The sequence below is a fragment of the Kogia breviceps genome, chromosome 14 (assembly GCF_026419965.1).
Source record: "Kogia breviceps isolate mKogBre1 chromosome 14, mKogBre1 haplotype 1, whole genome shotgun sequence".
NCBI classification, from domain to species: domain Eukaryota; kingdom Metazoa; phylum Chordata; class Mammalia; order Artiodactyla; family Physeteridae; genus Kogia; species Kogia breviceps.
Genome location: NC_081323.1, coordinates 21,257,061 through 21,274,491, shown reverse-complemented (window position 1 = coordinate 21,274,491; position 17,431 = coordinate 21,257,061). Strand labels below are relative to the sequence as shown.

At 40.9% G+C, this 17,431-nt stretch overlaps 2 protein-coding genes and 1 non-coding gene across 12 annotated transcripts in view; 1 reads left to right on the top strand and 2 right to left on the bottom strand.

The window, feature by feature from the left end:
* Nucleotides 1–8,997, bottom strand: part of TTI1 (TELO2 interacting protein 1) — a 53,912-nt gene extending 44,915 nt beyond the window's left edge. For 4 of the 6 annotated variants that reach the window (XM_067013124.1, XM_067013125.1, XM_067013120.1 and 1 more), the window contains exon 1: nt 8,795–8,851. The gene's annotated coding sequence lies outside the window, so the exon portion shown is untranslated. Of the gene's footprint in view, nt 1–8,641; nt 8,852–8,922 lie in introns of those variants that run through there. The other 2 variants (XM_067013122.1, XM_067013121.1) reach the window with 2 other exon arrangements.
* LOC131741894 (small nucleolar RNA SNORA18) lies at nt 4,739–4,869 on the bottom strand. Its single transcript, XR_009331249.1, has one exon. It is a non-coding gene; the product is annotated as a small nucleolar RNA SNORA18 (small nucleolar RNA).
* The window catches only part of RPRD1B (regulation of nuclear pre-mRNA domain containing 1B), a 92,913-nt gene continuing 84,366 nt past the window's right edge, over nt 8,885–17,431 (top strand). For 3 of the 5 annotated variants that reach the window (XM_067013128.1, XM_067013126.1, XM_067013127.1), the window contains exons 1-2: nt 8,956–9,488; nt 15,668–15,797. In XM_067013128.1, the coding sequence (XP_066869229.1) occupies nt 9,338–9,488; nt 15,668–15,797 (281 nt within the window). In that variant the 5' untranslated portion in view covers nt 8,956–9,337. Of the gene's footprint in view, nt 9,489–15,667; nt 15,798–17,431 lie in introns of all 5 variants that reach the window. The other 2 variants (XM_059038922.2, XM_059038925.2) reach the window with 2 other exon arrangements.

Here is a 17,431-nt window from a genome sequence, read left to right as displayed (position 1 = left end):
AGATCTGGGAGAACCCACATATAAATAGCTGGGAATTCTGGAAGGAAAAAAAGGAACAGATGGAGGAGCTAAAACTAATAAATAACTGAAACATTTCCCTGAGCTGCAAAAGGATTTATCTGGAGATTGAAAAGACTGAAGGATACACACCTAGTCAAATTGTGGTAAAATTCCTGTACACTGAAAGATAAAGGGAAAAAAAAATCACATATGCCTTCAGGAAGAAACAACAAATAACTTATAAAGGAAAAAGACCAGCTTTGGACTTCTCATTTGCAATAGAAGACAGTGGAAGAGCATATATTGACTGCAAATAAAGGATTGTGGCCCCCAAACTCTACTTACAGCAAAGATATTCAGCTGTCAGGGTGAAAGAGCCATATGCAAGGATTCAGAGAGGGTAGCACCACATGCCCTACCAGAGGACTCCATTCAAACAAGAAGTGACTCGAAACAGACCTAAAATGGGAAGATGAATGAAGAAGGAAATGTTGCTGAGTAACTTTTTTTTTCTTTTAGCATGGAAAACTTTCTTCAAATAAAACGTTTAAGTGGAAGCCCAGCACATAGAACAGATAAAATCAGAGGGTCTGGTTAAAGCTGGGGTGAAGGCGATGGCTGGGGGCTCTGCATCTCTCTTATTTATCTCAGGAGTTTCAAGACAATAACCTGGGGTCCCCTGAACTATGTTCTCACATTATATGACAAAAACTGTAACAGAGCAAGTGAAGTGAGAACACAACCTGTCCCAAACTGAACTTATCTGCTGTCTTCTGTATTCCCTTTGTGATCTATGGTCCTCACCTGGGCTAGACGCCTTAGCCTCTCTGCTTTCTTTCACCTCCCTCTTAATTCCACTGTTCCCTTAAATTTCATCAGTTCTACCCCTTCAACATCTTTCAAAGCTGTTGATGATGATAATCATCTATTTGATATTGGACTGACCGTAATGGTTTCTTCTCTGGCCACCCTTGGCTTGTGTGCTTGCCCTTCTTGAATCCATATTTCACACTGACATGTAAGTAATTTTTTTAAAACAAAAATCTGGATCACTCTTTTCCATGTTTAAAATCCTTCACCTGCTCTTTGTAGCCTGCCTAAAGTACAAACACCTTTTTACCATGGCATACAGGGCCCTGCAACATCAGGGCCCTGCCTGTCTCATCAACCTCATTTCACACTGCTTCACCCCTTGAACTTGAAACTGCAACCATGTGAAATTATAAAACCTGCAATTTCCTAAACAGGTAGTGCTATTTCATATTCTCCTCCTTTCTCCTACCACTGTACATACTGTTATTACAGTATTTAGCATGTTGGATTATTTTGTATATGCCTGTTTTACCTACTTTATGGGCAATCCTACACCTAGAACCTACAAGGGCATCTGGCATATGATAAGCACTCAGAAACATCTGTACAGATTCTCCTTTCAAGTTGGATATAGTAGAGTATGGCAGGCCAATACTCCAGGTGACAACTAGAGAAGCCAGATAAATTACAAAAACCATTTCTTAAGGCATCAAATAGTTGCAGAAGCATCGAAGACCAGATGAACTAATACTCTACTGAAGGATGAAAGTTTACAGTGAGTCAACAATCAATAGTTGGGTTTTTTTGTTTGTTTGTTTGTTTTCCATTTGCTGATCTTGGACATGGCACACGATTACGAAGAGGCCCAGGCTGAGGGCTGTCACTGAGGAAAAAGAAACCACGATGCTTTTAATGTAGTCATATAGTACTGGAGTCCTATATGCAAAACCATAGTCTTCAGGGATCTCAAAATACATGACTTCTGAGAGAAGGCTGTTGCTGGGGGACAAATGGCTGAGAAATGTCCAAACAAATGAAAGAGATCAACCCACCGATTCAAGAAGCTCAGCAAAGCCCAAGTTGACAACACAAAGAGAAATACACACAGACACATCATAGTCAAACTGCTGAAAAACCAAAAGTATGGAGAAATAGGTCCCCCCACCCCTGCCTTATCCTGCCAGAGTGGTTTCAGAGGAAGCCAACTAAAAAGAAGACTTCTATAAGGTCCAGAGTCTTAGAACATAATACAAAAATGTCCAGTCAAAAATCATTCACCATACCCAAGAACCAGGAAGATCTCCAAATGAATAAAAAAAGAAAAATCAATCAATATACGTTAACACTAAGATGACAGAGACATTAGAATTATCTGACAAAGTTATTAAAGCAGCTGTGATGAAAATGCTTCAATAAGCAATTATGAACTTGTTTAAAACAAAAGAACAGAAAACCTCAGCAAAGAAATAGAAGATACAAACAGAAATTTTAGAACTGAAAAATTCAATAACAAATAAGCTCAGCAGATGGGCTCAACAGGAGAATGGAGGGGACAAAGGAAAGAATCTGTAACATGGAAGACAGAATAAGAGAAATTACTCAATCTGAACAACAAAGAGAAAACAGACTGAAAAGAGGCTCAGGGACCTATGTGACTATAACAAATGATTTAAGCATCACAGAATGAGAGAAGAAAAAGGGCAGGGTTGAAAAAGTACTCAAAGCACTGAAAGCTCCCCAAATTTGGCAAGAGACATAAATCTATATACTCAATAAGCTGAGTGAAACTTAAACAGGATTACCCCAAAGAAATTTGCACCAATTATAATTATAATTAAAATTTATGAAAACAAACGACAAAAAATCTTGAAAGCAGCCACAGAAAAACGATACCTTGCCTATACAGGAAAAACTATTTGAATGACACTGGATTTTTCCTCAGAAACCATGTAGGCCAGAGGAAGCAACACAATAATTTTCAGGTGCTGAAAAAAAAAAAAAAAACCCCGTCAAAACAGAATCCTATACCCAGCAAAAATGTCCATGAGAAAAAAAAAAAAAGAACTGGAAAGATATCCTCAGATGAAGGAAAACTAAGAGAATTTGTCACCAGCACGCCTACTCTAAAAGAATGGCTAAAGGAAATTCTCTAAACAAAAAGGAAACATTAAAAAAAAAAAAATCTTGGAACATCAAGAGGAAGAAAGAACATGGTAAATAAAAATATGTATAAATACAATAGGTTTTTCTTATTCTTTTAAATTTTCTAAATTGTGTTTGACAGTTAAAGCAAAAATTATAACACTGACTGATGTGATTCTAAATGTATCTAGAGGAAATATTTAAGACAAATATAAACAGGAAAGGGTAAAGAGACATAAAGGAAGTAAGGTAAACATACTTCACTAGACCTGTCAAAAATAAGTTATATACACATAATATGATACCTAGAAGAACCACTAAAATGTTTATACAAAGAGATACACTCAGAAACACTATAGATAAATTGAATGGAATTCTAAAAAATGTTCAAGTAAAGGAAGTCTGGAGAAAAAAAGAAAATGGAGAAACAAAAAAACAACAGAAAACAAAAGAATTAAATTTCAGACTTAACCTCTAACATATTAATAATTATATTAAATGTAAAATGTCTAAATACACCAATAAAAAAGACTGTCAGAGTTGGTTAAAAAATATGACTTAACTATATGCTGTTTACCAGAAACTCACTTCAAACATAATGATATAGTCAGGTTGAAAGTAAAAAGATGGAAAAAGATATTGTCATGTAAACATTAATCAAAGGAAAGCAAGACTAGCTATATTAATATCAGATAAAGTAGACTTCAGAGCAAAAAAATTACCAGAGACAAAGAAGGACATTATATAATGATTAAAGGGTAAATCTATGAAGAAGACATAGTAATCTTAAGTGTGTATGCACAAAACAGACACAAAATGTGTGAAGCAAAAATGGATAAAACTGAAAGGAAAAGTACAGGTGGTCACCACAAGTATAGGTGGTGACTTCAACATTCCTCTCTCAACAACTGATAGAACAATAGCAATTATAACACAAGAGTTCAACTACACCAAACAACATTTACATAATTGACATTTACAGAATAGTACGACAGTAGGATATATTCTTTTCTTTAACTTTTTTTTTTTTTTTTTTGGTGGTACGCGGGCCTCTCACTGCTGTGGCCTCTCCCTTTGCGGAGCACAGGCTTCGGACGCGCAGGCTCAGCGGCCATGGCTCACGGGCCCAGCCGCTCCGCGGCATGTGGGATCTTCCCGGACCAGGGCACGAACCTGTGTCCCCTGCATCCGCAGGCGGATTCTCAACCACTGCGCCACCAGGGAAGCCCTAACGTTTTTTTTAATTATGTGTAACACAAAGTTATTTAAGTCAATAAATTTTTAAGGAATTTCACATGTTCTGATTCTTTCCACTGCCAATCACCTTAGCTCCTCCAAACTCATAATCTTCAAGATAAAATAGCCCTTTCAAAAAGAAGTTATCATGTGAGTCAGCCCACAGTTCTTTTAGTTAGGCTTCTTTGATCTCCAATGAAATATGGACACACTGCAAAATTCCCCACCTGTAATCTCTGGGATCCAATTTCCTCAAGCGATTTACTTTAGGACCCTAGAAATTATTAAATATAGCAGGTACGTTCCTATTTATCCCTTCATCTTTTCTAATACTGAAAAGCCTTGTTCTATCCAAATTTTACTCATGAGCATGTTTAGGGTCAGGAGATGGATCTGCCTGGTTCTGAATTTGACACCCTCTAAAAATGTATTAGGTTCAAATCATATTCACTCCTAAGCCATCACACCCTAGAACAGTACAGATCATTGGGATATGCCAATACCTAAGATAAAAAGTTTGTTAGGTTTTTCATAGTTTACTTGGCAGCTCTGTCTTGTAGTTCTTTCCCACAGATCTAACAGGTAGTTCTATGAGTAAAGGAAACCACACAATTAATCTATGAGGCATTTCCAACGATGTAGGTTTACAGAAAAAGCCCCATCGGGATAGACCTCAACTATTCTTTTCAAGTGTCCACAGAACACACACCAAGATAGACCATATCCTGGACCACAAAATAAACCTCAACAAATTTAAAAGAACTAAAATCACGCAGTGTGTTCCCCAACCACGATGGAATCAAACTAGAAATTATTAATAGAGAGAGAACAGGAAAATCTTCACACACTTGGAAATTAAGCAACACATTTCTAAATAATTCATGGATCAAGGAGGAAATGTCACGGGAAATTTTTAAAAATACATGGAAATGAGTGAAAATAAAAGTTCAACATATCGGGCTTCCCTGGTGGCGCAGTGGTTGAGAGTCCGCCTGCCGATGCAGGGGACGCGGGTTCGTGCCCCGGTCCGGGAAGATCCCACATGCCGCGGAGCGACTGGGCCCGTGAGCCATGGTCGCTGCGCCTGCGCGTCCGGAGCCTGTGCTCCGCAACGGGAGAGGCCACAGCAGTGAGAGGCCCGCGTACCACAAAAAAAAAAAAAAAAAAAAAAAAAAGTTCAACATATCAAAATTTGTAAGACATAGGTACAGCCATGCTGAAAGGGAAATTTATAGTACTAAATATATATATTAGAAAAGAGGAAAGCGCTTAAATGAATATCAATAATCTAAACTCCCACAGTAAGAACCTAGAAAAAGACAAATCAAATAATATAAAATAAAGCAAAATAAATCCAAAGCAAGCAGAAGGAATAAATAATAAAAGTCAGAGCAGGAATTGAAGTTTAAAACAAAAAACAATAGAGAAAATCAATGAACCAAAGAAATGGTTCTTTAGAGATCAATAAAATTGACTTCTAACTAGACTGATGGGGGTGGGGGGTGGGGGGAGGGAGAGGGAGAGAGAGAGGAATTACCAATACCAGTACTACAGACTGCAGATATCAAAGGATAATACAGGAATACCACAAATAATTTTATACACATAAATTTGACAGATGAAATGGCAAATTTCTCAAAAAACACAAACTACCACAATTCACACAATCTGAAATAGATTACTGAACAGCCTTATAAGGAAACTGAATTTATTGTTTAAAGACTCCCAAAATCAAAAAAAAAAAGAAAGAAGAAATCTTCAGGCCCAGATGGTTTCACTGCAGACTTCTACCAAGCATTTAAAGAAAATTAACACCGATTCTACACAATCTTCTAGAAATGAAAGAAGAAACACTTTCCAATCTATTTTATGAAGCTAGTATTAATTACCCTGATACCAAAATTCAATAAAGATAATATAAAAAAAATTTTAAACTGCAGACCAATTTCCCTCATGATTATAGACGCCAAAATCTCAAACAAAATATGAGGAAATATAATTTAGCAGTATGTAAAAAGAATTACACACCATGACAAAGTAGGACTAAATTCCAGGGGTGTAAGGCTGCCTCAATATTTGAAAATCAATCACTGTTATTAATATTAACAGGCTAAAGAAGATAAATCACATGATTATATCATCCTCATCTTTTTGACCTCTAAATGTTGAAATGTCCTAGGACTTAGTCACTGGGCCCTTTTTCTTTCTATACCTATTCCCCCTTATGACTCCCACATTTATACCTCTACCCCAGATCTCTCCCTTGAACTCCAGACCCATAAACCCAATTGCCTATGAGATACCTCTACTTGGACAGGCATTTCCAATTAGACACATACAAATCTAAACTCCTGCTCTTACTACCCAAACCAGCTCTTCCCACAATTCAGTACATACGTGCAAAACTCCATTCTTATGGTTGCTTAGGCTAAACCCTTAGGGCCATATAAGCTCTTGCTTCTTTTATACCTCATATCTATGCTGTCAGTAAATCCTGTGATCTCTTCCTCTAAAATATCCCCAGAATCTGACCCTTTCTCACTACCTCCACCCTGGTCTGAGCCTTCCTTTCACCTGGGTTATCACAACAGCAGCTGAACTGGCCCTCCTGCTCCTACCCTTGCACCCTTACTGTCTATTTTCTACTTAATAGCCACATGCTCCTCTTCTGTTCAAAATGGTCCAATGGACTCTTGTTTCATTCCGAGTAATATCCAAAGTCCTTACTATTGCCTATAGTTCCCCACATGATATGGTCGCTGGCAACTTTTCTAAGCTCATTTCTAGGCTTCTGGTTCACATCACTTGAGCTGTCCTCCTTTCTGGTCCTTGAAAATGCCAACAATGGTCTGAACTTAGGACTCTGCACTTGGTTCTCCCTCTGCCTGGAACATTCACCACATAGCATAGGGCTTGTTCTCTCATTTCTCTGAAGGCTCTGATCAAATGTCACCATATCAGTGAGGCCTTCTCTGACCAGTATATATAATACACACCTATCTGCCCATACGTGCATTCCTCATACCTCTTACCCTCTTTTATTTTTATTCAAGGCATTTATAACTTTCGGGCTCATTTTACACACATGTTTATCTTCCCCTGTAGAAGGTAAGTTTCCAAGGACATGGATTCTGTCTGTTTGCCTAGAATAGTGCTTCAGACATAGGTTCTCAAAAATAATCGGCTGAATGAATCAATCAACCACTGGCTCGGGAGTGAAGAATTTGGGATAAGATAACCTTGATTTGATTCCTGGTTCTGTCATTTCTTGTGTCCAAGTGACATTGATTACTCAACCATGTTTAACGTTTTCTCATCTGTCAAATAGTGATAATAACCCGTACCCCACAGGATTGTTGTAAGGATTAAATAAAAGAATGTTCGTAATGTGCTTAATACACAGTGACTTGGTATAAAAGTGCTCAGTATATAACACTGTTACTTCATACAGAAAGATGGCCTAGATTTGGACTCAAAGGCCCTAGGTTATAATTATGATTAGATATTGACTGTGATTTTAGGCTATTCACCTATTTTATATTAATTCACTCAGTCAGCTACGAATAAGGTGCTGGGGTAAAAAAGATAGATAAAGTAGAGTCCCTTCCCTCTAACCTTAGTTATCTGATCTTGGGTAGATCACCGAAGCTCCCTCAGCCTCAGTTTCCTCATTTGCCAAATGGGAATAACATAATACCTATTGCATAGCTTTGCTGTATTAAATGAGTCACTATATGAAAACACAGTGTCTAGCCCATAGCAGCAGCTCGTTATGTTGGCTATGATTATGATGATTCCATTCTGAAGGAGGAGTAAAAGCACCTAAGCAAACAACAGCGCAGTATGAGCAAAAACAGGCATGAACTAGTACAGTGCTTCCTAACTGGAATCTGCCCACAACTGGTCAGTTCCACTATGATCAGGACATTTAAAAATTCTACTGTGTCTACAGTAACCTAACTCCCTACCACCACCCCACAGCAGTTAGAAGAACAAATTTCTCTGCTGATGTGATAATTGGAACTTAAAACTTTTTAAAAATAGTTAAAGGATAGAGTCTCAAATAGTGTTTCTTAAAGGAGGTCAACGAACCCATTGACTTCCTTACCCCACCCCCCAACAAAGTTAACATGTATTACTTAAATTTGAGCAATAGTCAAATGAACCCCCAGAAGGCAGGCTGTAATTCCCTGAATACAACAACCAAATAAGAGCCGGGAGCACAAGCGTGTGTTTGACGGCGGTGCTGTCACAGACTAAACATCGGAACTGGCCACTAAAGGTGGTCCCGGGGGCCTAGTGGGAGCCCACCGCGTGAGAAGGGGGGGCGTCATCTTTGGAAAAAGAAAAGCAAGAGCTAAGGCATGGAGGCGTGAAAAGTGCACGTGGGTGGCTTGGGAGAACCAAAAAAAGCGTTTTGTGGGGGGCGGCCAGAGAGCAGGACACGTACGGAGAAAGAGTGCTGCTGGGGCCTGCCAGGTGAGGGAGAAAGGTCCCATTCCATTCCCAGGTCATGATCTCTCAGCCTCAGCATCCCCTCAGGATTCCCCTCTAAGGGATCGCGGTTGCTGTCTCCCTCTCGTTCGCGCCACTCTTCCCTTACCTCGTCTTCCAGCCTTTCCCTCACTCTCCCACCTCCTCCGCCGCGCCGGAAGTGACGCGTAACTCGCGCGCCGCACCGCGCCAGAAAGGTTCTGCGGGAGCAGGAGAAAGGGTTCCGGTGATACTCACTGCGCCGGCGTGCGGGCGCGAGCGGTCAAAGCGCCTTCCGGAGGCCGCCGAAGTGCGCCTTTTTCCCTGTCTGCCGCTTTCGGAGTGCTCCGAGCGAGATTTAAAGAGGCCTTCGACACCGGAGGGGTGTTTTTCTACACTCTTACTCCCCCTGGTGCCACTCCACTCCGGCCCTTGCCCTTTGACCCTGCTCTCGCGGCGGGGTGAGAGGTCGGTGGCCATCTTGTGGCGGCGGCGCGGGCTGCTGTTACTGCGGAGACCCATCCCCTCCCCCTCTTGCCCCCCCCCCCCCAGACGTCTGTCAGTCATAAAGAGTCCCGCAGGCCGCCAGGTGAGGTCCCGGCCTCGTGCCGCCGCTATCCCCGCCGCACTGGGCGGCCCAGGCCGATCCCTGCTGGGCCTCACCGCTGCCACCATGTCCTCCTTCTCCGAGTCGGCGCTGGAGAAGAAGCTCTCAGAGCTGAGCAACTCTCAGCAGAGCGTGCAGACCCTCTCCTTGTGGCTCATCCACCACCGCAAGCACGCGGGACCCATCGTCTCGGTGTGGCATCGTGAGCTCCGCAAAGGTAAACACTCCCTCTACCCCCATGGGTCCTCCTCCTGGGTAGCCCTCTCCCGCACCCCCTCCCGAGGCCCCTCTAGCTTCTTAGCTGAGCCTGGTTTTCCAGGCCTGGGCCTCTGATTGATTGCGCTTCTGAGGTTGGAGACAGTGTTATCCCCATTTCTCGGAGAAGGAAACCGAGGCCTGGGAAGGTTTAAGGTACTTGTCTGAGGTTCCACTGACCGGGGCTCAGGACTCCCAGTTAACCCAGCCGCTTTCCTCTCCGGCTCCTCCTGACACTTGTGACCATTATTCTCTCGGCAGCGTTGAGTGCATGGCGGAGGGTACAGGCCTTAGCCTGTTGTGTGCCAGGCGGTTGCTGGGCATTCGGAGTAAGATTACCTAGATCGAGCCCTGGCTCAGCCACTTGCTAGCTGAGTGATATCGGGCAAGTTTCTTCTCTCTAAGCCTCTGTTTTCTCATCTGTCAAAAGGGGACAAGGGTAACTGCCACTTACAGAGCCTTTATTCTGTGCCAGTCACTGTGCTAGGACCTTATGTATATCCTCGCACTTAGTCCTCAGCACTGCCCTGGGAAGTGGGTACAGTCACTGCCATTGCAGAGAAGTCAAGGGGCCACACCACCTAGACCTTGCCTCTCAGGTTCCTCTTCTCATGCACCTCCCTCTTCTTGGTTCTAGACCCTGCTCAGCATCTGGCAGCCATTGATTGAGCTCAGCCTGTTGTGTGCCAGGCACTGGGTTGGGAGCTTGATAGCATGTTGGCTCCAGAGGCCAAGTGCCTCTGGAGCCTGACTTTGCCATTTACTGAGCCCCCACAGCTTCACCTGTCTTTCCCTCAGTTTCCTGATCTGTAAAATAGAGATAATGATAACTGATATTTACTGTGCCTTTGTTCTGTGCCAAGTGCAGTACTGATCTTACATACATTGTCATTTTTTACAGTCTCAGAGTTCTGTGAAGTAGGAACTCAGCAGATGAGGAAAAAACGGAGGCTTAAACAACTTGGGGTGAAGAGTAAACAGGATAATCAGCATGAACATCTAGCATGGTGTCAGGCAGAGTGTAGGCACTGGATAAATAATGGTGAGGTGGGATACTGATTACTCATTGTGGGGCATGTTCTTTGCCTCAAATTGCTTACAGTCTGCTGGGGAAACATGGGCACCTACACAGCTATCTGATACCCCAGTGAGCTTCATAGCAGAAAGCTGAGCAAATGAAGCTTAGTGCTGTTTTGGACAGCCTGTATGTGGTAGGCCCTTTATAGCATAGGAAGTAACTCTACATGTGTTCTTTGCTATCTGTGAGGTCAGGATGTAACTCTGTTTTACAGATGAGGAAACTGAAGTGGCTAAGTGGTATTTTCAAGGCCTTAGAACCAGTGAGGCTCGGACTACATCAGACTGGCAGACACCAAAATCCAGGATTCTTTCAGGAGACCCGGTTCTGGTCCTCTGGCAGAGACCCCCCGCCCCCCAAATATCATGTGCTGTACTGAGATGGGGGTCCCCTCAGCCCTCAGGGTAGTTGGGGGATAGAGCCTGGGCCTCCCAGAGCCCCATTCATATACCCCACTGTGCCATTCAGATATTATTTCTGTCATCTGAGATGTGGCAGAAAAATTCGAATTGCTTTCTACAGGATCCTATCTGGTAGGATCTCAGAGGCACGTCAAAATCCACCTCAGATGTCACTTTTGTTAAGCCATCTTGATTCCCCACCTCACCCTATTTGAGATACAGAAAATAAAGAGTACTTTCGTTTATGAAGCTCCTTTAACCCTAATCTCATATGATGAAACCTTAAGTTGTAAGTAGGTCAGCATTATTATCCCCATTTTATAGATGAGAAGATAAAGATATGAAGAGATGAAGTGCTTTGTTAAAGAGTGTACAGCTGGGACATTAGCCCAGAGCTCCGAGACGCCGAAACTTGTTTTCAGGTACCCGGTGCATCAGTGCACTTAATAAGTGAAGGTGATCATCTTACTCCAACCAAACCCGTAGTGCTTTTATTTATTAGAATTAATCTGCATTTATTTCATTCTTACTAGTTATGTCTCTTTCACTGGATTATGTTTTGAGGGAGAAACTAGATCTTCTAGTTGTCCGTAATGTACACACCATTTAGCATGGTGCCTGTTAACACATTTAAAAAATAGTTTAGGGCTTCCCTGGTGGCGCAGTGGTTGAGAGTCCGCCTGCTGATGTAGGGGACACGGGTTCGTGCCCGGGTCCGGGAGGATCCCACGTGCCGCGGAGCGGCTGGGCCTGTGGGCCGTGGCTGCTGGGCCTGCGCGTCCGGAGCCTGTGCTCCGCAGTGGGAGAGGCCACAGCAGTGAGAGGCCCGTGTACCGCAAAAAAAAAAAAAAAGTTTAGGAGTTAAATTGTGGTCTCTTGACATCATTTCATGGCTGAGTAAAAGGCTCCAAGCGGCACTGTCTAATAGAGCTTTCTGTGATGAGAGAAATGTTTTATATCTGTGCTGTGCAACAAGGTAGCCTCTTGCCATGAGTGCTTGAAATGTGCGACTAAGGAAGTAAACTTTCAAATAAATACAATTGAAAATTCAGTTTCTGAGTTTTGTTAGCTACAAATCAGGTGTTCAGTAGCCACATGTGCTAAGTGGCTATCATACTGGACAGTGCAGAAATAGAGGATGCTCTTCCAAGCATCAGTGTACAGTTTCCTAATAGCCAGCCTTCCTTCATGTATTGAAAATGCCCCTGCACTAAAGTGGAAAAACATTTTGTGCCCTAATGTTAGAATTGACTAGCCCTTTAGGTTCTAGCCCACCCTGAATCTTTAAAAATGGACATTTCTATCTATAGTCAAGTCATTTCCTTAAGACATTCACAAACCATCTCTGTTTTGCCTCCGAATATTTATGACTTTAAAAGTTTTCTTTTTCCTGCTTAAATACTACTTATTCATGTTGTGTTATTTTCTTTCCATTCCCTAGGAATAATTCTTAATTTATTCCTTTGGGCTCAGTTCTAGGTAGAACTTCTCCATTTCTTTTTGGAGCAGTTTGGTGTAAAATACCCTAAGATGAACATTTTTTAGTAATGCTTTTGTACCTTACATTTGTACTACTACTACGTTTAGTAGTGCAGATAAATAAGCCTTTTTTTTAAAAAAAAAATTACTTTCTCTAGATGTTAAAACGAGCCAAACAAGTGAAAAATTTTGGTCAGCCAGTTATTTAAACTTTGCTCAATAACTATTTCAACCAATTTGGAAAGAATCCATACTGACATATTGGAAAGACATCTGAACAAGTGAGTTAGTTACCACCCAGGGCTGGAGTAGAGGGTGTGTGTGTCGTGTGTATTGTGACCATGTGTGTTCAAAGTGTTCTAGGGCTTTGTGGGTTTTTGTTGTTGTTTGTTTTGGCCGCACTGCGCGGCTTGTGGGATCTTAGTTCCCTGACCAGGGATCGAACCCCGGCCCCTCAGAAGTGAGAGCGAGGAGTCCTAACCACTGGACCTCCAGGGAATTCCCTCTAGGGCTTTGTTATATTACTTTTACACACATGGTGCTCATGTTGATTATTCAGGATGCTGGATGTGGAGGGATAAAGTTTTATCCTAATTTCCCATTGCTAAGTTTGAGGGTGATGAGAATTAATTGGCATTGCAGATAGTGAAACCCTTGGCTATCTTAGCTATCATATTTGTAATACTGCAAAATGTATCAGGTCTTGAATGGCCAAATTGACGTTTTACAGTATGGATTCTGGGTTTTTTAACATAAAGTATATTAGTCCGATTTGCTTTGTAGAAGTTCTGTTTTACTTTTTTCTTTTTAAATATTTATTTATCTTTGGTTGCGTTGGGTCTTTGTTGCTGCGTGTGGGCTTTTCTCTAGTTGTGGTGAGTGGGGACTACTCTTCGTTGCGGTGCGCGTGCTTCTTCTTACTGTGGTGGCTTCCCTTGTTGCGGAGCACAGTCTCTAGGTGCGTGGGCTTCAGTAGTTGTGGCTCGCATCCTCAGTATTCGTGGTGCACGGGCTTAGTTGCTCCACGGCATGTGGGATCTTCCTGGACCAAGCTTCCAACCTGTGTCCCCTGCATTGGCAGGCGGATTCTTAACCGCTGCCTTACCAGGGAAGCCCTCTTTTACTTTTTTTTTTTTTTTTTTTTTTTTGCCATAAGCGGGCCTCTCACTGTTGTGGTCTCTCCCGTTGCGGAGCACAGGCTCCAGACGCGCAGGCTCAGCGGCCATGGCTCACGGGCCTAGCCGCTCCGCGGCATGTGGGATCTTCCCGGACTGGGGCACGAACCTGTGTCCCCTGCATCGGCAGGAGGACTCTCAACCACTGCACCACCAGGGAAGCCCTCTTTTACTTTTAAATCTAACTTTCATGGCGTTATAAACTTGGTAGTTTAACTTGCTGCAACATCCTAGAACAAGATTTGCTTTAAAAAAAAAAAGCTTTTTGCTGTAATCATACCTTTGTAGCAACAGTGGGTTATTGAAACTATTGACACTTTTTGTTCTGTTTTTGAATAATAGAACAGTTAAAGATAACTCCAGGTTTTCAATATTTTCATCAGTTGGCCATCTAAACTAGGTTATTATCAGAAGGTTAGTACATTTCAGGATATCCATATTTAATTTTATAAGCACTTTCAGTCATCAGTTTCAACTATAGCATGCTTTAAAAGTCTTGTTTTTAACTTGAGTTATTCTCCTGTGGCTACATTTTAAAATGCAGATCTTGAGCCTGCTGTGTCAGAATTTATACATGCTGTGTGCATTTCAAAAGAAACAAATGGTTTCTGAGAGCAGTGGAGTAAGGACTAGTAATTCAGGTGTAAAGGTTGACATAGGACTTGCTTGAGTCTTTTGGGCACTTTGGCATTGGAGAAAACTTAATGTTTTGAACTATCTGATTGTGTTATTATTTATTTCTTTTAAAAGAAAACTGGGACCAAAAATGGTAGTGATATAACTTTACGGTTGAAAAGTTATGTGCGTAGAAGCCAGGAAATTCAGTAATGTTCCCCCAAGCAACTGTAACTCAGACATATTGCGTGAGGTTTTTATGGTTTAATGCATGCTACCATATAGAGTAATAGGAAATACTACCTTTAGTAGGTATAAGAGAGAAGAATTATATTTTTTGTGGGAGCCATAATTTTGCATATCCAGATTTCAGACATGTGTAAATTTTCAGTGATCATGTAGCATTAACGTATATTTGTATTTTGAGATAAATATCCATTGGTGCATCTAGAGATTCCTCTGGATTGTAGAGTTGATATCATTGACTGATTATGGTTATTGGAATGTTTCAAAATAAATTCTTGGTCTAGGAGCATAAATTACAAGTATCTTTTAAAATTGAAACTTAACTCAGTCTTTCATTCTGTGGTATTTGATAATTAACAGTGAGTAAGAAATGCTCATCTTTGCAATTTAATAAATGAAAACCTTGGTTTTAACATGTCTTCTGGAGATGTATTGACAGCTTATCCTTTAGGAATTGACTGGAGAATATTGACTGCTTATCCTTTAGGAATTTTCTTTGGATTATCTTAATTTTTACTGCCAATTAATTACCCTGACTAAAATAACACAGAAATTAAGATGGTGTATTCCTTTTTTTTGAAAAACAATTTTATTGAACTATAATTCACATTCCACACAAGTCACTCTTTTAGAATATACAATTCAATCGTTTTTATTTTATTTTATTTTATTTATTTATTTTTGCGGTACACGGGCCTCTCTCACTGTTGTGGCCTCTCCCACTGCGAAGCGCAGGCTCAGTGGCCATGACTCAGGGGCCTGGCTGCTCCGCGGCATGTGGGATCTTCCCGGACTGGGGCAAGAACCTGTGTCCCCTGCATTGGCAGGCGGATTCTCAACCACTGCACCACCAGGGAAGCCCCAATTCAGTGGTTTTTAGTATGTTCGCAGTTATGCACCTATCACCACAGTCAATTAAGATGGCTGGCGTATTCTTGTTTTTTATTTTTTTCAAAATTGTATTCTCAATCCTGTTTTACTAGATACCTCCAGGAGTCCCTTAAATTGTTTTTTCAAACATAGCAGTCTTGACCTTAAGTAGATAATGCTTGTCTTAGTGTTCTTTAGGAGTAGCTTAGGGCAAAAGAATTGTGGATTGAGAATTTCCTTGGTGTAAGCTAAATTATCTTCTTTTCTTTTTTTCCAGCCAAATCAAATAGAAAGCTTACTTTTCTGTACTTAGCCAATGATGTCATTCAAAACAGTAAAAGGAAAGGACCTGAATTCACTAGAGAATTTGAATCTGTCCTTGTGGATGCTTTTTCTCACGTTGCCAGGTATGTTTTCTGGTTTTTTGTTCTGTTTTGTTTTTGAATGCATTACCTTTTCCTTTTTGTTCTATCTTTTTTGTGTGTGATAGCCTTTGTAACTTGACAACTTCATACTTTAAAGAGAGGTACTTTATAGAGAGTTGCAGAGGCCAAATTGTGGTTTTATATTTTGCCTGAACCCTTGAGAACTATCTCAGACAAGTAAATATGTTGATGCATTGAAGGGACTCAGTCTAGCACTTGAAGCACATCTTTTCTCCCAGATGTATTCACTATTGAATTCACTTCTTGAATATGGTACTTTCCTTGGTTTGGCTGAGTTGTCTCATTGGCATATGGTCAAAAAACAAAGCTAAATAGTACAAGGGAACTTTCCAGTAACAAAACCTTAATAGCAAGAAATTAGTTGCTGTGCCTTTGTTTTTACTTACTTCTAGATGTCTACATGTCTAACTTACTAAAAATAGTAGTCATTACTGTACCTGCAAAGATAGTAATTATTAGTGTGGAAAGTAGATATTTGCTCTGTCATATTAAGTGTGTGCCACTATTGTGTTTTATGACAGAGGACGGGGGTGGGTAGAGCATACTTATAGCTGATATCACGGAAACTGTACATTTAATTAAAAGTTTTACAAATCACTTTTATTTATTTAAAAACAAGCTTTTTGGTAGATATAAGTTAGTTGCCTAGGAGGAACAAAAACTATTTTTCACTAGAATATTAATAAGTAAGCAAATCAAACAAAACATCTTTGCCAAAGGAAACTGGGAAGGGTGAGAAGGAGACTAGTGGGTTAAACGAAAATTGTTCTAAGGTCTAGAGTGTAAGTGAAAGATCTTAAGTGTGAAAGTAAGTCTGGCATTCCGTGAAAGATTTGGAAAGTTTGAAGGAGTGAAATGAGAACTCCAAAAGATTTTTAAGAAATGACATCTAGCTTTGTAGAGATGGATAAAAGATTTTTGTTAGTCAACTGGCTTTTTTTTTTTTTTGAACATGGATACTGAAGAAGCAGAATGTTTGGGAACTTGAAAAAATAGAGTCGTCATAACAGAGAATAAGCTTAGAACAGACTACTAGAGTAGCCCTCTGAAATTGGAGACAGGCATTTTCCTGTTTTGAGGAGATTCAATTCAGTTTCCTAGACGTTGGCTGTAGGTCTGCCTCCAACACTGAGTGGCCTTGGATGTGTTATGTAGCTTTTTGAGCCCACATTTCCAGGTTAGTTAGAAGGGAATCTCACCACCTGTCTCATTAGAGTTTTGAGGCTAAAGTAAAACAGCAATGCTCAATCCACAGTCTTTGCCCATTCATGGGAATATACTATATTATAAACTATGTGAAGAGAAAGACTGTTTCTTTTTTGTTCTTTCCTGTATTCCAAACACCTAATAGAGTATTTGGCACAGAGCTACTGGTTTTGTACCTTCGGGAATACCATTTATATAGTCTTGATATGAATGGTGTCCCAGGAGCTGAGCAACATTGTGGTCTGCCCTGGCACAGAGTAGGGATTCAGTAAGTAGTTGTTGAATAAGTTAATAAATTTAGGGTATAAGAAATTGACTAAAGTAATTCCCTATAGGGATAGTAAACATAACATTTTTCCTTAAAAATTGAACAGTAATCATAAGCTGCT